Genomic DNA, 21,119 nt, shown 5'->3' with positions numbered 1-21,119 from the left:
TGTCTATTTGTTTTGGAACTACTCATTTTTAAGTAAAAAATCGCTTTGGTCTGCTCTCTAGAGAAGGGAAGAAAACTTCTTTGTGAATGAAAACTAAAGGGAATGTGATATTTATAGACGATAGAGCACGAAGATGGTCGATTTTAAATCGCTAACGGTTTAAACTAGACCGGACGATCGAAATGAGTCTCTAGCGGTGTAGTCTCGACCGCTAGGTGGCCTTAGGCATACGCAATGGAGTTTGTAACGCCTTGGGCGAAATGAAATCTTTCCCTTAAAACGTTACAAAGACACCCTCTCTCGCCTCTCTCCCTCTAATCTAAAGTCTAAACGCGACTCACTCGACTCATCCATTTCAGACAATCAGAAAGAAAATCTTGAAAAAGATAGAAAGAAAAAAAAAAGGAGAGAAAAAATGGCGACTGCTGATGATAACACCACCACCGCTGCTACTGTTACTAAAACCCCCAAAAAGACTAATCTGTTAGATCCTCATTCAATCAAACATGTTCTTGATGAAACTGTCAATGAGGTAAAACAATCTGGATTTATCTTTTTCAAAACCCTAGATCTCTCTTTCAATTTCTCATTATTCTAGGGTTTTGATTGTTGAATTCGATTGAATTTTGCAGATCGTACTTGCTCGTGGATACAAAGAAGATAACACGATGAGCAATATTAGATTGTTTTTGGGAACTATTATCATTGCTGTTGCTCTTGTTGCTCAATTTTACCCTAAGAAGTTTCCTGAGAACAAAGATTTCCTCATCTGTTGCATCGTATTATATCCTTTTTTTGGTTCCGTTCTTGGTTGAATTGAAGGATTTTTATGTTGTTGTTGTGATGTTGGGATTTAGATTTCTCTTTGTTGATCCTTGACTCTTCGCACATATATATTCTTGAATATAGTGTTGCAGGTGATCATTTACACTAAGGAGAAAGACGCAATTCTGTTTACTTATCCTCTCCCTGTAAGTTGTTTTTTCTGGTTTGACTTTGAATTTCTTTTGATTTTGTGTAAATGATTGTGGTAGAATTGTCAACGTGAATAAATTAGAACTTTGTTTTGGTTTGTGAACTAAATAGAATCATTCAAGGGGATTTGTATCTCGAAAACCATACTGTTGCATGCTTAGCATTTGTGAACATGTAGAATTGCACATGTTTCTGTGAGTAAAGTTTGTGATCGATGACTGAGGGATTTCTGTTTCCATAGTCTTCATGATGAGCTAGGTAGGGGAATTCAATTTCCATTATCTCCATTTAGAATTGTACATGTTTCTGTGAGTAAAGTTGGTGATCGACGACTGTGGGATTTCTATTTCCATAGTCTTCATGATGAGCTGAACAGGGGAATTCAATTTCCATGATCTCCATGATGAGCTCGAGAAATTCTTGCATGATAATTCTGCATATCTTCTTTTCGGTGTTTCTTGAAAATTGTTTTATGTATTTTGGTTTTGTTTCTCTTTCCACATCCATACGAATATGTTGTTGTACCAAACTTGATGGCTTTATCTACTTCACAGCCACAGGTTAGTTTGAGGAACATAGTCTCTTATGAATAAAGTTTTTAGTTTGCTTAGTTTTTTGGTGACTAAGATTAAAGTTACAAGCAGAGAGTAGGAGGTTTCTCCTTTTATTTTATGGCTGAATACTGAGAAGAGTGGCTTGCAGTTACTGAATGTCAACTTTCAATATCTAGATGTTTCTATTTATGTAATAATGCATTGACCACATAGAGTAGTAAAATCTCCTCTAATCATGGAATCACTCGTAACTATAAAACAATGATACACATAATCTCCTGAAACTATATAGTCAATAGATATTCATAATTCCCTATGGCTATGAATCTGTTGGAGTCAATAAATAAAGGGGAAATTGGACATCTTAATCAAGGAGGAGCCAGGCTTTTGTGAACAATGATTTTTATGTGTTTATAAGGAAGATAGTTGGAATTTTGCTCATAAGCTTGAAATTGGGACCTGAAAGAATATAGTATAGTTGTAGTTTATATGTGTATTTCTGTTTCTGTATACATTGTGTGTCGACTAAACAGTATTTGTTTTAACTAAATGTTTTTTAAGGTTAACACCATTTTGTCATTCCTGTCTGTCTTCCTTGTGTTGGCCATAACATCTGCTGTGCTGCATGTGATTATATCATGAAAAGAAACAATAGTTGAAAACTATAAGTACTACTTGTATTCTAGTCTAGTTAGATGAGGATCTTCGAGGATAGGAAACTGATACTTGGTATTCACATACGACCGTGGGATTTAAATCCTATGATATTTGCTTATGCCAATGGTTGAGTGTGTAGTCCAGAATCTCAGCCACTAGTTTGGCTGCTGTCAGTGCTGGTGTATGCTTCTTCCTGCCAAACAGCTCTGTCTTGGGTATCTAAAAAAGGTTTACACAGGGTTATAGGGAAACCAGGAAAAAAAGTTACAGACCTAGCAAGTGTGCAGCCAACCATTTTAGAGATGTTCGGCTGTGATACTGAATGCAAAAACGCTATATGAGTGAAAATATTACCAAGTAGTAGACATTTGTTGCATGTCATTTATCTGTCCCAGGTGGTTGGTTGCACATCTGCTATCTTTGGCTTAATCTTTTCAATCTAGTTTTACTGACTGCATCAACTTTATCAACGGGGATTTCCATTAAGGGATATAATGATCACATTGTTGGGAGAATGGAGATTAGATTGCTCAGCTGAAATATTCAGTTTTTACGGGTATCTCTTCGATAGAATTTGCTTTGGACTTTGTGAAAGTTGGATAGAAATAAATCAATAATACTAAGTATATGCCTTTTCTTTGGGTATTGTTAAATGCAGTTTAAGAGTTTAGTTTCTGTAATCTATTGTACTTTCATTGTACAGTATGAATGTTCTGTTAACCATGCTTCTTCCATTTCCTTTTTAAATTCTAGGGATCCTTCAAAAGCACTGGCTTAGTGGTGTCTTCCAAACTACCGAGGTTCTCTGACATGTACACACTATCAGTAGCCAGCGCTGACCCCAAATCTGCCTCTGCTAAGAAACCAGTCGAGCTTACCAAGAGTGTTACTCAATGGTCCATTTCTTTCCTCACATCAATTGTGTAACTCCTTTACTTGTTTAGAATTCTCTCCCAGGCCACATTCTTACCTGGTTTGAACAATGTGGGTGTTGCAGGTTCACCACAGAGGGAGTTTTGGTGGAAGGTCGCTTCAAGAAAGACGTTGACGGACTAATCAGCAAGTATTCTGGAGAATCTAAAAAGAAGAAGTGATGTATACCAGCTTCTGGATTTTAAATTCTTCTCTATTAGGACTCATGAAACACAGAATTTAGACAGCAAACGAGTTTAAAGTGGCAAAACTGCCTAGCTGAGTGATTGATGGCATTTTGTAATGCAATCAGGTATTATTCAACAAAAAGAAGATAAAATAGATTGTTTTAGTTATCATGTTATACATTTTGCGTCAGTTCCTTCTGTCCAAATATTGTGCACCTCGAGTGCCAATTTAGGCTCCAAGTATGAGTGCGGATGCATTTCGTAATGCCTAGCCGAATCACAGTTGTCGGTACTGAAAAGCAAGAGAGACACTGCTTTAGATTGTCATCTTACCTCTTTCTGAGTTTAGATAAGTGTAGCAGAATCAAACTGTTGAGTCATGAATAGACATGGTCCTTCTGACCTAGATACTCTCTTGTGAAGTGCCACTTAAGTTATGGGGCACATAGGCCCAAGTACGTTCCAGTCTTACAGAAGTAATAAAGGCCTAGTAGCTATCGGTTTTATTCATCAGATAGATTCTCCTGGGAAGGAAAAAAAAAATCAAAATTTGCAGAGAAAAATAAAATCAACAGCTAACGATCAGCATGGCTCACAAGTTAAAAAAATATACGGGATACTCTCAAGTAGATTAGTGCTACTGCTGAAATATGGCTGCTTTGTGCGTAGAGCTTTTTATTTCTTTGCTCGGGATCCTGGTGCTTGTGGTCGTGCGGTAAAAATTTCTGCATCTACCTCTACCGGTGTCAAACAGCTCCTCGATTATAGAACTGCCAACCCCATGGTGGGTGCACAAAATACTACTACTGACTAGGCTCCAACAATGGGCGTGCAAATTGACAACCGCCAATAGTGGGGTGTATCCTCACGTACCATTTGGGTTATCTATTAAAGTCGGGTGTACAGTACGTCCCCACCTATTGCGAATTTCGTGACCTGTGGTGGGTCCCAAGCAATCCCAAAATATCTTCTGATGACGTGGATCCTATTTGGTTGGTCCCTGTTATTCGTGTGAATCCCACGTATTATACAACTAACCCTACCTTCATACTGACGTGGCACAAATCATCGAACTCCGGACTTCAAAACCGATAATTAATCATATATTTGTAATAAATAACCTTTTGAAATCCGTAGGGGTCTTGTTCTTTATATTGTTTGTTTAGTTTCTTCTTACATTCTCCTCTCTTATCTCCGTCATCGATTTCGTGTTGTATATTCAGAAAAAAAAAAAAAAACCCTAATCTTAGATTCAGAAAGGAAACCCTAATTTCTCATCCTTTTGATTGAATTTGTATCTTGTTTGTTGTGTATAATAATGGTTAATTCAAAGGAAGATAAATTTGTTGGTGGTGGTGGTGTTGGTGATAATGAAATCGATGGTTCTGATCTTGTAAATCAAGTAAATGATGTTGAGGAGGATGAATTGGAAGTTGAAGTTGCTTCGATGGATTCGTCTACGAGTGTATCATCATCGTCGTCGTCATCTTCATCAAGACTTGTGGTGAACAGGAGGAGTGGTACAAATGAAGGTAGTTTTACAGAGAGGTTAAGAGATATACTTAGTGGTGAAGGAGGAGATGAAGATCTAGCGAATGATAGAGGGAATAATTTTGTTCAGTGGCTTCAAGCTTTGGATATACAGTTACTTGGTGCTTGTCGGGCGGATGAGAGGATGAAGCCTTTGTTTAAGTTGAATGTGTCAAGTGGTGTAGCTGAAGATCGATTGCTTGCTCAGTTGAGTCAGGTTTGTAGCTTCTTTTAAGATTATATGCTGATTTTATGATATGGGAGATTCTTTATTCTAGATTTGATGCTTATTGAATTGTGATTTGTGATTCATGGTGGACAGCATTTTGATGCAGCGGAGGTTGGGATACTAGCCAGATGCTTGTTTATGCCACTTGTGTCGATTCGTGTTGGAAAGGTCATCAAGCAAGGGTCTCTTCTTTGTCCGACTGCTGAAAGGTGATGACCTCTTAAATTAACCTATTCGTGTTATCTTTATTGCTATTTTGTTTGCATTAATTTGCAAATTGGGTGGCAGTCGATAGTTCATACATAGAGGCTATTTTATTTAGCCGCTTGGGTGTTACTTTTAGAAAAAAGTAGATTAGGAGTTGTGAGTACTTGAGACTGTTCTTGGAATGAAGGCACTTGATGAATATGTTCTGAATTAGGCAAGAATTAATTTTTCGTATTACCAACTATAGCTCAGTGTGTATGATTTTCTACCAGTTAGAAAAGCGTGTATAGAGTAGTTTAGGAGACATATGGCCAATGAACTTGGGAAGTTTAAAGACTTACATGATATGCTAAACGACAAATAATATTCTAGATTTTGTATTTCTATTAAATGACCCATCATAGTTTCTAATGATGACAATTTATCATCTACATATCTGTAGTGGATTACCAAATTACGTATTTCGTACTTCTCTGCTCAGTGTGCCTTTGATATTGTCCACATTATACTCTGCCGTACTACAGTTATTTATCTTAGTATCTCACCTCAGGTACTGGTCACTGCAATTTATCGTGCACTTAACCGTTGTTTCCTTGCATTATGCATGCCTGGTGATAGATATGCATTGATTATATTACCGTGGAGTTATACGATATTCATCTTGCTAGTACCAACTAAATTTTAGGCTTCCTCAATAGATGGTACATTAAGATCATATACATTTGTGCTATATGGATATTCTTCCTTGTGATTGTCGCATATCACTGCCTGGATTAGAAGTTAGTTCCCCAGTGAATTTGTCTGAACTTGTATGTTTACAAAATTTATCTCTGAATACGTTAGAAATAACCCACATTATAGAAGATTGTCTCTTCCTTGCTCCATGCATTGAAATTGTGAACTTGTATGTTTATGAAATGTATCTCTGAATACGTTAGAAATAACCAGTATTATAGAAGATTGTCTCTTCCTTGCTCCATGCGTTGAAATTGTGAATGTGCTAAAATGTTGCTTAAGATCTTTCATTATTTTAATCTAGAACTTGCTAGGGACATTTGTTGAGTGTCTTTGTATGCATTGCAGATGCATGTCCAGCTTGACCTTCTCATGAAAGTCTAGAAGTTCCTTTATGAGTATCGGGAGACAACATAAAGGTAGGTAAATAAATTATACAGCCACATTTCAAATCATAGGGTTGTGAGCTTGCAACCCTCGTAATAGTGTGTTGGAAATGATAAATGTTAGACTACAGTTGTATGATGCTTATCATGAATATTTATATGCCTGAAGACACTGTGCAACAATGTGCGAGTTCTTTTTTTGAAGAAGCCTTTAATTCATTGGAGTTCGCCAAATGAAATCTATCAGTAATGTATCTGTTGATAATTTACTACAAGTTGCTGGTTTCTGTTTACAGTCTGTTCTCAATTTATTACAGTTAACACTGTTCGAGTTAGGTAGTTTGTCCTTTCCAGATTCTTGTGGTGCACTTGTTGACTGACCTTTATTCAACGTTTGAATTTGAAATGCATTTTCTGGTTCTGGATGAGCGTTACTTCTCTAAAAGCATTGAGCTATTATGTAGTTACCTAATAACCTGAAGTTTAATGTTTGTTTGCCATTCTCTAACAGATAACATTCTGTAACCAGGATTATCTTTTCGTGTACATCTTGGTTCTCCTTTTTTTTTTTCTTACACAGAACTGGATCCACTATTGGAATGACTTGGTATCTCCCTTCTGAATTTGAACAATTATTTGGTGAATTCCTGTTGAATTTTATTTTTCTTATGTTTGATCGTATGATTATGATGCATTGAGATCTCCAGTTAGTTTATGTCTTTTTATGCTTAATAAATATCATGTGTTTTATATGATGATTCAGTTAGGTTTGGTTGAGAATATCATGGATAAACAAACTGTTGCGTTAGTCTAACTGAATCATCATATAAAACACATGATATTTATTAAGCATAAAAAGACATAAACTAACTGGAGATCTCAATGCATCATAAACAAACTGTTGCGTTAGTCTAATTCTGCATCTACTCAGTGTGCAACATTAAATGAAGTGGTACACAGCTTGCACACTAACGTAGAACCAACAAGCCAAAAGTGGTCATTGGAATACAAGTGTATACTTTAATGTGTATAAATTCATCTTGCCCTAATAGTTGCACGCGATTTCGTCATTCTTGCTTGTAGCTCTAAGCATCTGAGAAGCTAACCTATAGTCAAGTTAGAAGTTTGCAAGACACTAGGAGATTGACCTATAAAGTATAAACCACTATGCAGATAACTGAGGATCCTCTAGACTTAGGTGTTGTATACAAATTTGAAAACCTAAATGCTAAGCTGTTCCCAGGTATTACAAGTAGGAATTGGGAAAGTGTAAAAATGAAAAACCATCAGTTGTTCAATAAACTACTTTTGTTATTTTCCAACCAGGTCTGCATTTTGAACTACTAAAGGGGATAGTGCTCGATGTGAGAAGCATTAACACTGTTTATCTTAACCTACTGGAATACACACACACACACACACACACACACACATATTATATATATACATGTAAAGAGAGAGTGGAGAGAAAGAGCAGTTTTTCTTAAAACATTTTTTTATTAATTTTTCTCTTGAATAAATAGAAACTTCATGTTTCTTGTTCTTACCTTGTAACAGGGGAAATCTGAACCTGACTCTGTTACCAAACTCAGATTTGCGCATCTCGTTCGTTGGAGATGATGGTTCCACTGAAAGATTGGCTACGCTCAGTGGAGTTTCAAAAAGTTCTATGGTAGAAATCAAAGAAATCCAGGCTGATAGTTCTGGTCGTTCTTTTCTTGTGCAAGTCCTGGGTGGTCAAGACTCATATTTCTGGTGTTCTGAGAAGTCAAAGGCGTTCGGTCATCAGTTACTGGCGAAGGTATATTATCCTTTCTAACTACCTAAATGTCCAGTTGACAACCCAATAGAAATGCTTATTTATCTGTCGCTTTTCTACCCCCTTCTGAAACAGTTGAAGGATTTACTTGGGAAGAAACCATCTTTGTCAAAGCTAACTGGAATCTCCGAGTCACGACTTGACTGCTTTGCAGTGCATCTTCACGAATATCTTCTTGGATCATTGACTGGTGCAAAAACAAGCACGTCCGATGAAACGATCTCTCTATTAGGTTCTGCATTTGACGAGTCATCCGAATTTCATTCCAGCACCCTAGTCTCATCCTTGTCTTCAAAGCCTTTCCGTTCTCAACAGAACAACAGTAATGTGGCAGCTGCAAATTCGCTTAATCAGGGTACCTCAAATCGCTTAGTTCCCCTCTTGGAAAATCAGCTTATGGAAAACCTTAGGCTGCATGGAGACAGTTCTTGCAACTTGTCAGGGATTGATGACTTGCCTCTTTTATCTACATCCACGATCAACGAGCTTCCAACAAGGCAAACTGATAATATTCCAACAGAGTCCGGCACATTGGCTCCTCTCTCATCTGTTAGCTTGGAATCTCTTGGAGCGTTTACTCCTTTAAATGCATCATCCCAGAATCTTCCCTCATTTCAAGTTCCCACTCCAGGTTCTACTCTTTTCTCTTCCTACAACAACTGTTGGTATCCCCTTTCAGCACCAACCCTGCAATATACAGTTACAGCACCACATTTACCAATGACGTTGCCTGAATCTCTTTCTCTGCCACCATTAATATCAGCTGTTAGATCGTCCTCAAGTCCACCGATCCAACCTATGCCGTCGCTAAATTTGGCTAATTTTCCATCATTAGATTTCACTGATTTTAAGACAGATCCAATGGTACATGTACATTTGTCAGGCTCATCTTTCATTGCAGGGCCTAGCTCACAGCAAATTCCAGCTTTTACGCCTTTGTTCTGTGACTCAATTGTGCACATTCCTGTTCTTGATGTTTGCTCCTCCAGCGGTCAAGGCTACTTGGTAAGTGCAGGCCCAGCTATTTCAACCACGATCATCCCTCCTTTACACCAAAACATTGTTAATCCTTTGATGCCACAAACTGAATCTTCGGCGGAGAAGGGAGCCAGGGAAACCCTGCAGTTATTGCTAGCTTCAACGCAGATGGTGAACAGCCCACAGTTGATGATGCAGCAGGTTCTTACCCTAACTGAAGAAAAGCCATGTAGTAACAGTATCTCTTTTGCAGCAAGTCATGGTCTGTACAGTGGAAATAGAGATGTCAATGCTATTATTGCTAACAGCATTGCGACTATTCCTATGATGTCCTTGCCAAATGGGGTCTCTGGTGCAGGTCTGTTTACAAAGAATAGTCATGACGATGGCAGCAATGAATCAGAAGTTCAGTCTGGATTTGGAGGAAGATCGTATTTCTTGGATGATGGTGATGATGCAAGGGGTTGTTCTTGATTGAATCATGTCATATCCCGATTGATGATGGTAAACGCATTCAGATATAGGTATTAGTTGAACTTCATGTAGTAGTACAGAATATATTGTTACTAGTAGTAGTCATTTTGGGTGTAGCCTCTTTTTTGGCCCTTTTAAATGGGTAATAGTGTTCAAAGAAAAAGGAAAAGTAAAAGAAAGTGTAAATGTGATGTAAAAACTGTCTTTAAGAAAACATTTTCAACTAGTATTGTTGAAAAGGTTGTTGTTACTTAGTGCTATTAGCTATATTGTCTTGTTTTAATCTTAACTTTTATTTGCCCACTGGTCTCAAATTTCTTTTTCTTGAAGAAAAATTAAAGGGATGGAAATTTTACCATGGACAAATTTATTTTCCAAGCAATGACCATGAGATTGAACTTTTTAAAGAAAGTTTATACTTTATGCGAATCGCAATGCAATTTAGAGCCTTAGGTCAGGCCTTAAGCTGTGCTTCTGAGCTTTATTGTACATCCTTAATGGTTTTCCTCGCGCAGGAAGTTGGAAGACGGGAAGAGACTATTAGTCTACAAGACTACAACACGGGCAGCCAACTAGACTATCTTGTAAGTTTTCCTTAATGAAGCATTATCTTGCATGTAAGTTGATAGTTAGAATTGTTCAAACCTTACAAAATACAAATGTCTAAGAAAAGGCCTTGAATCAAGGGATCAAATTTTCAATATTAATCCTCTAGTTTTTCAGTTTTTCTTTTTTTGGTTTGGTTTGGTTTCCAAACAAATGAGAATTCAAACCCCAAACATGGAAATTTGATGCTTGTTTGTTTGTTTCAGAGAAAGAAAGAAAAACAAACCATGGAGATTTGATCGTTCTTTCTTCTTGCCTTCATGATCTCGGTAGTTAATCTCTGTTTGGTCTGAATTGGTTCCCAAAATATTAAACTTTCATTTCATGGAGACCCAAAGCTGGTTCATTTTTGTTCCAAGGAATTCAGCATTTCGCTTTTAGAGGTTGGTTTCATATCCAGTAATCAGTTTTTATACTAGATTAGCTTTTTCCTTTGAGAATTCAAAATGGGTATGATTCATTTAGTAATTCGTCTATGGAAATGTACAATCTTTTCGGTTGTAACTTGTTATCGGTCAGCTCGTGATCATCCTTTGGTTTCTTTAATGGTTATAATTTTATACCTGTTATATACATTTCTTCCTTCTGTATTTGGGTTTTTGGTTTCTTCCTCTCCTATTGTTGTTTGCACTGTTGTGCTTCTTGGAGCACTTCTGAACATCGGGTATCCTCAAACACCCGAATTCAAACCGAAGAGTAGTGCCACCATCAATGTTCCTTCTTTAGAAGATGATAAGAAAGAACAGGTTGTCGAAAATGTGGATGTGCATGAGACTGCAGGTGTGTTACCAACAAAGGAAGATGCAGCAATTGATAATAGAAGTGTATTGGTTGAGGAAAAACCTAAACTCATCCATCCACCAAAGCCACCACTCCAGAAAGACAGGGAATTTCATAATATGGGATTCAGTAGGAAAAGAGATACTCAGCATGCCAATCAGCATAATGAAGGTGCATCCAATTCTAGCTCCACTAAGGTTTTAAAGAAAATGAAGAAGATGAAAATGAAGGGTCTTAAAGTTGATGTTCAGAAGCCTGTGCCCAACAATCCGTTGAAGGAATGGTTAAAAGATCCGTCGCGGCTTCACAGGAACGATGAAAATGCAGAGTCTTCAGATTTTGGTTCAGACCAAGCTCAGTGCGCGTCTCCATTGGACTCAATTGCGGATATCATTCCGGTTCTTGATGAGCTTCATCCACTTTTGGACTTCAAACCACTTCATACTAATCTCGAATCGATTGAGGAGTCTGATGCTGCTTCAGAATGGTCTGGCCAATCTAACGATGGTAGTTTAGAATCGGAAGTGAGCGAGTCAGAGGATGGTAGTGAAAACCAAGAAGTAGAAGATGAAGAAGCACTTGAAAGTGAAGATGAAAGAGTTAAATCCGTCGTTACGTGGACGGAAGATGATGAGAACAATCTTAAAGACCTTGGTACTTCAGAGCTTGAGAGGAATCAATGGTTAGAGAATTTAGTTGCAAAGAGAAGAGCCAGAAAAACATTGAGCATGGACATAGACAGGGATTTGATAGACTTGGAAAGCATCGAGCCTCCAACACAAATTCCACCAGTTGTGACCACAAGAAACAACCCGTTTGAGTATTATACAAATGAAACTGGGGAGACACAACCAGTTCCTTCATCAGCTCCTTCAGTTTTGTTACCGAGACGAAATCCATTCGATCTTCCGTTTGATCCATTTGATGAAAGATCAAATTTAAATGGAGACAATTACCAGCAAGATGTTACTCCAGTTCACCTGGACAAGGACATGTCCTTCTGTAGGAACCAGAGCTTTACTTTAGGAAGCACATTTGGGTCGCATGCTGGGAGAGATAAACGCGAGATAAATTTGATTTCATTCCTAGCAAATGAAGAAAGAATGGGTTCAGAGGGTACAAGAGATCCTGTATTACAAAGAAGTGAATCTAAATTGAGTTGCGTTCATGAGACTGACACTGCATATTCAGGTTCAGATGAAGAAGCAGAACTATCACCAAAAAGTAAACTGGTTTCTGAAATTGGACACTCTCCTGATCTTGCTGAGCACCTAAGCCAAACTTCTGAAGATATTGATTCAGTGGAGGTTGAGCAAGAAGACAAGAAAGACGTATATTCGAGTAAGGCTGAGATCAACAGAGTAGACTCTCATTCGAAGATAGAATCGGATTCTAAGTCGTGCCCATCTTCACCATCATCAGCGTCAGAAGTGAATGAGAAAGGTCTACATGAACATACCAATGCTGAAAAGGAGTCGAAAAATGAAGACAAGGTAACTAAAGGTGAGTCAGTAGAGGAGGGAAATAGTGAATTTCTGGGGCCATCATTATCACAAATAGAAACTGAAGTGAAAAGCAAGGCCATGGAGCAGCATGATGAGACACAAGTCCAGGAGCCTATTTTTGATTCAAGTCCATCAGCGGCTACCGAGATACATTTTGAAGACGTCTTTGAAGATGCATTACTTTCTCAAGACAAGGGTATGGAGAATTCAAAGATAGGTGAAAAAGCTGGCATGCCCACAGAAGAAAAACCCCTGGGATCTGAGAGTAATAGGAATGAGGATAGCCATAGCAATGAATTGGTGAAAGAAGAAGCTTCGTCTCACCAGTCTGAAGCAGAAGAAAATGTATCGAGACCAAGGGAATTGACTGAGGCTAGTGAGCAGAATCTCAAAGAAGTTGGAGTTTCTGAGGCCAAGGAAAGTGTGGATGAGGCCTCAAACTCAAAAGCTTCAGTGGTTGAGGAATCTTCAGCAGCGGAAACGGTTGAAGCTAATGATAATGTGGCTGAGACTACTGCAGCATCTGCCGAGCCTACATCCTCAGAATCAGAAAGGGTAGCAGATGGTCCAAGTAATGAAGCCCCTGCATCGTCTATTAATCAAGAGATTAATGCTGGGGTCCAAATACCCAATGTTAAGGAGGAGGAACAGCAAAATGGGACTTCGGATTCTTCTTTGTCAGCAGCAAAGGAAATGCCAAACTCTGTGGAGCAACAGGCAGTTCAGATATCGTCTAACGGTGTTCATAAAGAACCTGAGGTCAGTATAATTCTCTTAAGATCAATAGTGAAGTATGTAGGCATGTAATGTACTCATTCATTTCTAGAAAAGTAACACTTGCACTTTAATTTTGTTGTGCAGGAAGTATCTGTTGTTGATGAGAAGAAGCCAAAAGAGGAGGAAGCTAAAACCATAGACAGCCGAGCAAAAGATGGAAATGATCAAAATCTAGACGATAAGGAGTTATTTTATGATATGCCAGAGCTATAAATTCCATGGTGAAACCCAATCTCGTCCAAAAAAAGAAAACTGATGTTAGATTTGATGTACGGAATATCAATTTCTTGAAAAATCAATTCAACATATGTAAGAAAGTGGGCACATATGTATTCTGTATTTGGCAATTTTAACGACAAATTTTCTGTAATATATATCGTCGGGATTAGTGGGTGTTAGCAGGTTAATCTTCCCATATCAGAAAGACATAAATTTCTTTCATTCTCCTAACTCTTGTTTTTGTCTTTCGTGTGACTTAATCACGAAATACTCAAAATTTTAAAAGTGATCGACATCATATAAACCTAGATTTATGTTGCGAAATTTACATGAGTCATAGTTCCATATCCAATTCTCTTTTTTGAAAAGAGTCTGTGTGAGTCATTCTTAGTCAACTGGTGAATCTAGGGGATGTCTTTTTGTGACAACAAACACCATTGTTTGGGATTGCAGGTGTCAGACGAAATATGGGAAATCTTTTTACAAGAAAGCTTGGCCAAACAAATCATCATCTTGTGTATTTATATGTTTGTTTGCTATATCCATGTCCATCTTATAGTCAAGGAAGCTTGTCGGTAGTCCTCCTTCTCTAGGAGTATCATTTTGAACCTAGCCTGCAGTAGTTTTTTATCCTATCTTGGAGGGATCGCAGAAACCAGTCTTTGTAACTTTTGCCCCAAAAGTTAGAGGTTATGGTCTTTTTAACCGATGACCTCTATGAGGTTGATCCAAGATTTGTCTTTTGACCTAAGCTAAACCTTTTTTTTTCCCCTCGCAAGATAACCTCTCATTTGTATGATTGTATCATATCTAAAAGAGTGGCCAAGCATTATTATGTATTGTATTTTTCCAAGTAAACAAGAAGTCCTTTTTTTGGATGGATTTGTTGAGTAAACAAACAAGAAGTCTTTTGGAACTATATCGGCTGGATGCTAGAGCAAAGAAAGAAAAAATACCTCTCCTAATAAAGTAAAACCTATAGGCCGTAGCATAGGCAGTTAATAAGTCCGCATCAAATCTACAATTTCTCTAAGGGTGCGTTTGGCATAGACGGAGTTGGGAGTAGAGTTTAGTCAATGGGAGGAGTCAAGGATGGGTCCTAGGATGTTTGGCATGGATGGAATTGGAATTCAAGGTAGCTGATACTCCTTCGTTCAATGGAAATTGAAATCACACCTCCCCCATAGAAGTTGGAACTCCATCCTTCCAACTCCACCACTAACCATTTTGACATTTGAACTTATTTTACTTCCTTTTTTTTTTCTTTAAATAATAATTAATTTCCTATACTTATAAATTTATCTTGGTAATTAATATGTAATTATATTTTATTTTATTTAGAATCTATTTGTTTATCTAGAATTTTTCTTTTTTACCTTGGCCGGATAGATATTGATGTTTACATCCCTTTGGTTGGTAGTCTGGCAACAAGCTGAGCATCAACGCCTTTTTGAATAGCTATACCTAGTCTATAAAAAATAAAACTACCTAAGCCACTGCTAGCATCATTATTAACCAAACAAAAACAAGTATAATTTTTGTTTACATCCCTTTGGTTGGTAGCCTAGCAACAAGCTGATCCCCAACGCTTTTTTGAATCTATAATATTTTTTAATTAATAATTTTTAATACTTTAATAAAATAAAAATTTCATATTCAAAATGAATTATTTCTTTTCAAGTAAATATAAGATTACATACTTTTGGTTGGTAACCTTGCCACAAGTTGGGCTCCAACACCTTTTTGAATAGCAATACCTAATCTATGAAAAATAAATCTACCAACACCACCACTAGCATCATTACAAACTAAGCAGTTATTCAGACGCTTAAAAAAACATAAAGTATCCTCACCTAATTCCCCCAAAGTAGAGAAAGCTAAAATGCCAAGCCCATAACCAAGTGAAACGCACTTATCAAAGTATTTGGTACATTTTCGTGCAACAACATTAGAAATAGCTTTGCCTGGGACAAAAGAGCGAATACCTTCACCAGTGAAGGGAGATACCCTGTAACATCCATGCAGACATCCTTACCATTTTCCCAGTTGAGGACGAGGATATCAGCCGGCCGTAGGTCTTTGTCATCATCTGACAGGAGCCCAAGAGAGACTTCCTTACGCGCAGGCACACTAGCCTTGTAACAAATGTCGACAACCACATCACGTACAAAGTCATGTCGAAACTTAACCCCAACATCCTTAGCACAATGAAGCACATGATATCCATAAATATCCATAGATTTGTTACAACTAGAGCACAAACAATTCTCAACAAACAAAGGAATACCCAAGCGATAGCAAAGGACAGCTCTGAACTGTCTAGGCCCGAGACACTGATTAAGTCCACTAATAGGTATAACCAATAAATAATCTTGAGCATGCTTAACTTGGTTACACTGCCACAAAATGGAATCTCTTGTAGACATAGAAAACTGGTATGGGACGTTCCTCTTAATTGCATCAAAATAAGTAACTGCCAAGGAATGCATGGAGGGGGGGGGGGAGTATCATCAACGCAATAAGAAGAAGGTAATCCACATACCTGAATAAAATTCTGCAGTGCCAACTGATAAGCATAGCCTTTGTTTGTTAGGAATAAGTTACCAAGAATCACCTTTTGCACTGAAGTCGTCTGACTCTGAGAAGCGAGGTAATAATAGGCGCGAGTGTCAGCCATGGTGTAAATTCCCAAGCCAACATATTTGATAGGCAAGGTAGCTAATCTCTGCTGCAAAGGTCCAAAACCAGAGCCATCACCAATGATAAGAAGTCTCAAGTACTTGAGCAAATTATCGTCAAAGACCTCGACAGCTTGCTGAAGGGCAGCGGGATTGGTAGTGCGCAATGCAAAATATAATCTAGAAACACCGGTGCAGTTGCGAAGTAATAGCATCTCGCTTTGAGGATCCTTGAGTTTTTTGATGGAAGACATAAGTTGAACCGTCTTGTTCACTCTACTCAGCATCATGTCACTGATAAAGTTCAGATCCAAACTCACAGGACCACCCAAAAGTTTAACACCATTAGATGGCCTACCAATGTCAGGAGGGAAAACACCATCATCAATACTTCTGGGATCCATAGACGGCCAGAAGACTTCCGTTTTCTTAACATTGAGATGTAAACCTATACTTGGTCCTTCAGTTTCTATAATACGCAAGGCCTTAGACACCTCAAGAGTATCACTAATGATTGTACCGTCGTCAAGGTACCAGGCGTGCAGATCGAGTTTACAACTTGAAGCAATAGTCTTCACTAGAGGGTGAAGAGTCAAAGCAAACAACAAGGGACCGAGAAGGTCACCCTGTTGTACTCCAAGGGCAGACGACAAAATGTATTGATCATAGTAAAGTTTAGCAGGTCACATATAACAAAATTCTACCCATCGAGAAATACATGGACATTGGAGACGAACCTCCTTGATGAGCTGAGATCTGCTCACCATGTTGAAAGCGTTAGAGAAGTCAATAAGCAGCATTGACATCTTTTCCGAGTGACCTTTCAACTCAAGGAGACCATTTACAGCATGTAAAATACTTTCCCCTCCAGCAGGAACACCAACCCCAAATTGATAGTCTCCTAGATAAGAGGACATATCCTTCGCAAAAGAAAAGGCAGCCACTTTGGAAACCAATCTACGCCAAACCGTGCCAACTGCAATATGCCGAATACCCCCTCCAGGCTTGAGTAACGGAGTTAAGGGAACACTGGCTATGAACTCTCCCAACTCCGCGGGGAATTTGCCAGCCAACCAAAGATTGACAACTCCTGTAATCGAAGCGAGTAAAATATCTGCTACAGCAGCCGCTGTCCCACTCATCGCATCAACTAAATGTCGTTCCCTCGAACCATCTCGACCGCATGATGTTCCTTTAGGAAAACTCTTAATGGCTCCCAAAACAGCACGACAATCCACTGTAATTGGGTCCGTGATAAAGTCATCACCAGAAACAACCGGAGGAGGCGCTGCAGGGTGTTTGTCTTGCAATTCCAAAAAAGTTTGTTCATTGCAAGGAGCCTTTCCACCGGAAGAAAGCACTTTGATCGCAGCGCCAAAATGGCCACAGCTTATTTTCCTACGGCAAGCTGTCAAGTTAGCAAAACCTTGCTTCTTCTCATCTGATTGACTAGGCCTATTACGAGGGAGCTGTAGTATTTTTTCCACCAAAGCGCAACAACCATTGGGCTCCTTCCAAATTGATAAAGCCTGGTTTATAGCTGTTACCTGAAGCCGTTTCTGTTTCCCTGACTTCGCCTCGGCTGCACTTTCTGGCCTGTAAGGAGCTAAAGTACAAATGGGGAGAAGAATAAGCTGTATCCAAGACGTCACATTAGCTGGATTGGTGATGACTTTGTCGAGACAGGATTTCAGAGCTCTCGAAAAGGATAACCGGCACTGGTGAGGGATGCAAGTTACCGTCGCGAACTGTCGTTGGAGAACATAATTGAGCAGCTCTGTGGAAGGCTCTGCTACAACGTCTCCAACATTTTCCGCTGAAGCAATCTCAACTGAAGAAACAGGGGGACCAAGACAAACAACACTCGTCTCGGCAGAAAAAAAAAATACCGTGAAAAAGAAAAGAAGCACCATCTCCATTCCAGGGTCCTGCAACAACATCTCCATGAATTCTTCCTTCCTTACCTTTGCAAGGAATCGACCAGGCGTGTAGATGCATGCATCTACAACACAACCACATCTGTAAGAATATGAGGATCTTATCCCACGCGTGACGTATGAGTTGATTGTTGGCCATTGAATCTCTGCAAAACTCCTTACTAGCATCAGAAGAGAAATGCCTATCATGAAGATGCCGAATGATAGATCCTTTGGCATATCCCCTACCTTTTACACCGTCCGAACATCCATGGAAACCCTTGAAAGGGCAATGGAAAAAGTTACCAGTTGCGTCTTCAGTGGGAGGTGAAGGAGTGACGGTCAAAGAAAGCAGGGGAGGTGTAGGTTGCAAAAGGGTACGGGAAGACCTAGATGATCTAGCCATGGAAGTTGCGGAAGAACCCTAAAAGTGAAATAAGGGAAGCAAAACCCTAAGAGTAAAAGAAAAGCGGCAGAGAAAACCATGAAAACAAAAAAAAAATGGAAAAAAAGTTCAAGCATGGAAAAGAAAGCGAACAGATTACAAAAGAAAACTCAAAACGCGAAAAAACCATGTTGAATCCGTAGAACAAATCTGGCTTGAAGATGCCAGAGAAGTCGCCGGAGAGGCGGAGAGAATACTATATTTTTAAGAGTCGTCATAAAAAAATTATTCAAAATTGTAAAAAAAATATTTATTATTAAAATACATTAGTATTGTTGATAAATTATTAAATTTAAAATTTAAAATACCAAAACCGAGTATTATTTAATATTATATTTATTTAAATTAATAATTTAAATAATTTTTCAATTCAAATATAAAACTCTTTGCACTAAAATTATATTTACACAAAAAATTAATTATTATTGTTGATAAATTATTTTTTTATTAAAAAATAGTAGGTTTATTTAAACAATTCCAAGACCAATTATTATTAATATTATATTTACTTAAAATAATAATTTAAATAATTTTTTCACTTCAAAAATCACATTTATAATATATATATGAGGGAGGATCCATGGACACTCTTAAATGGAAAGGGTCAGACAAGATTCACGCCATTTTCTCCACAAAACCCAAACGACAATGAATTTAAGTGTAATATTTGATTATATGCTCCTCTTATAAGACTCGACATTCCTACAAAAAAAAATGAACGCAATTCGAGATAGAAAACCTTACCATCTTAATTTCAACCTTTAAATCTGAACGGATGATATTCAAAGGGGTAGATGGTCGTTTTATACATCTCGAATTGTGTTCATTTTTTATAGGAATGTGGAGTCTTATAAGAGGAACATATCATCAAAATATTAGTTTTGCAGAGAAAATGGCACAAATCTTGTCTGACCTTGTCCATTTAAGAGTGTCCACGGATCCTACCTCTCTCTCTATATATATTAATTTACCAGTATTTTATGTAGTTATTCATTAAAATATACATTATTAATGACAATCAAAATAAAATTTTATTTAAAAATAATTAAATATAATTTTTTAAAGAAATTCAGTGATTCAGAAATAAATTTACCAATAAATGATATATTAATAAATAAATATATTGAAGAAATAAATATTTGAAAAAGCAGAATGACGCAATTATCAATCCCACTAATAATCATGCCAAACACATAAATTTGGAAGGATGAAATTCATTTTCTAGGTAGTTTGAATTCTAGGTAGTTGGAACTCCCTAGAATCCAAACTCCTTTCGTGCCAAACGCATCCTAAGCAAAAATCTTTTTTTTAGAAGACCCAACCCCTATATCCAAATTATCTTTTCATAGAAGATACTTTTGCTTCTACTCCTAAGGCCAAGCACAATGCTCAAGGATTTTCCTTAGTTATAGCTTATTTGAAGCTAAGCCAAATGGGTGGGAGGTGTACCTCACACGGAAGGACATAGTAGTACAGGCTTCTAATTTTAAGAATATTTTGGTGGGATGTATTTCCGGTGGTGGCGGTGCTAGTAGTGGTGGTTGCGGCAGCAGTTGGGGTAGCAATGTTGATGGCTATGGCGGTGGTGGTGAAGCCAACGATGGAAGTGGTGCTGGTGGTGGTGGTAGGGGCAGTGTTGTTGGTGGTGGTAAAGACAGTGTCAGTACCTGATGTTGGAACTAATGGCGTTATTAGTGGTGGTGGTGTTGGTGGCGGATGTGGTGTGGAGGTAGGGGTGTTGGTAGCAGTGGTGGCTATGGTGATGGTGGCGATAGTGGTGCTAGCTTATAAACAAAATATAAGAATCCACACGTTTCTGCAAAAATATTATGAGTTGCGGAAGAAAATAAATACATTATTTAGTCGTGTAATATTCATAAGATTCCACAGAAGTCTTGGGCCATAACAAACCACAACAACCCAAATAATTTGGATACCTCAAATTTTTATGGAGTCTAACATCCATAAAATTGAATACCTTGGAAACTTAAGAAATCCAAACGAATCTAAATCGAATACCAAGGAAATTTTAGGAATATTATATATCCTAATTTAATACACCCCTGCAAATTTAAGAACGACAAAGCATTTATCAGTACACTATCTAACCGTTCATCTAAGAGCAACTACGATGATAAAATCTACAAGGTATCTTAATATGGTAAATATAAAAATTCAAAATAACCATTTTGTATGTTAACCAAAATCGACAAAAGCTATCATCCTAAACTGGTTAATTTAGAATAATTCTCGTTTTTCTCTCTTGGGATAGAGATACTTTAATCCAACTTTCATATCGAAATATCTCTTGGATGACAACTAGTATTACCTTGCATACAACATAATATAGCAACAAGTACTTATCAATTGGGATATGGAAAGCATATACATTCGAATATCTAAAAGATATTTAGAATATTTCGATTTTGGTATCTACCTTGAGTTTCAAGGAAAATACTTGAACATTAAGTAACAAGATTTTAGCACATGTTCAAATACTATGTCGACATCTTTTGAACTTTCCTTTTTAACCAAATACATTTTTGGTA

General features: G+C 37.8%; 4 protein-coding genes across 6 annotated transcripts; all 4 read left to right on the top strand.

The window, feature by feature from the left end:
* The first annotated feature begins 327 nt into the window (after positions 1 to 327).
* Positions 328 to 3,476, top strand: LOC113309915 (probable signal peptidase complex subunit 2). Its single transcript, XM_026558436.1, has 5 exons — positions 328 to 532; positions 633 to 784; positions 890 to 971; positions 2,940 to 3,082; positions 3,184 to 3,476. Exons 1-5 carry the CDS (start codon positions 416 to 418, stop codon positions 3,278 to 3,280), a joined length of 591 nt encoding a protein of 196 aa, XP_026414221.1. The 5' UTR covers positions 328 to 415; the 3' UTR covers positions 3,281 to 3,476.
* A 996-nt stretch (positions 3,477 to 4,472) lies between these two features.
* LOC113309914 lies at positions 4,473 to 9,927 on the top strand. Of its 2 annotated transcripts, XM_026558434.1 has the most exons (5): positions 4,473 to 5,033; positions 5,139 to 5,254; positions 6,903 to 6,980; positions 7,931 to 8,174; positions 8,268 to 9,927. In XM_026558434.1, exons 1-5 carry the CDS (start codon positions 4,605 to 4,607, stop codon positions 9,642 to 9,644), a joined length of 2,244 nt encoding a protein of 747 aa, XP_026414219.1. In that variant the 5' UTR covers positions 4,473 to 4,604; the 3' UTR covers positions 9,645 to 9,927. The 2 variants fall into 2 exon arrangements, with proteins under 2 accessions (XP_026414219.1, XP_026414220.1); XM_026558435.1 differs by lacking the exon at positions 6,903 to 6,980 and having other exon boundaries at positions 4,475 to 5,033.
* A 275-nt stretch (positions 9,928 to 10,202) lies between these two features.
* On the top strand, positions 10,203 to 13,700 carry LOC113309913 (titin homolog). Of its 2 annotated transcripts, XM_026558433.1 has the most exons (3): positions 10,203 to 10,228; positions 10,457 to 13,294; positions 13,397 to 13,700. In XM_026558433.1, the coding sequence occupies exons 2-3, from the start codon at positions 10,697 to 10,699 to the stop codon at positions 13,523 to 13,525; spliced, it is 2,727 nt and encodes a 908-aa protein (XP_026414218.1). In that variant the 5' UTR covers positions 10,203 to 10,228; positions 10,457 to 10,696; the 3' UTR covers positions 13,526 to 13,700. The 2 variants fall into 2 exon arrangements, with proteins under 2 accessions (XP_026414218.1, XP_026414217.1); XM_026558432.1 differs by lacking the exon at positions 10,203 to 10,228 and having other exon boundaries at positions 10,394 to 13,294.
* A 4,646-nt stretch (positions 13,701 to 18,346) lies between these two features.
* LOC113312554 (putative lysozyme-like protein) lies at positions 18,347 to 20,241 on the top strand. Its single transcript, XM_026561298.1, has 2 exons — positions 18,347 to 18,485; positions 19,946 to 20,241. The coding sequence occupies exons 1-2, from the start codon at positions 18,347 to 18,349 to the stop codon at positions 20,239 to 20,241; spliced, it is 435 nt and encodes a 144-aa protein (XP_026417083.1).
* The last annotated feature ends 878 nt before the right edge of the window (positions 20,242 to 21,119 follow it).

This window comes from Papaver somniferum, chromosome 9 (assembly GCF_003573695.1).
Source record: "Papaver somniferum cultivar HN1 chromosome 9, ASM357369v1, whole genome shotgun sequence".
Classification (NCBI taxonomy): Eukaryota; Viridiplantae; Streptophyta; class Magnoliopsida; order Ranunculales; family Papaveraceae; genus Papaver; species Papaver somniferum.
This window is presented reverse-complemented; position numbering and strand designations above follow the sequence as displayed.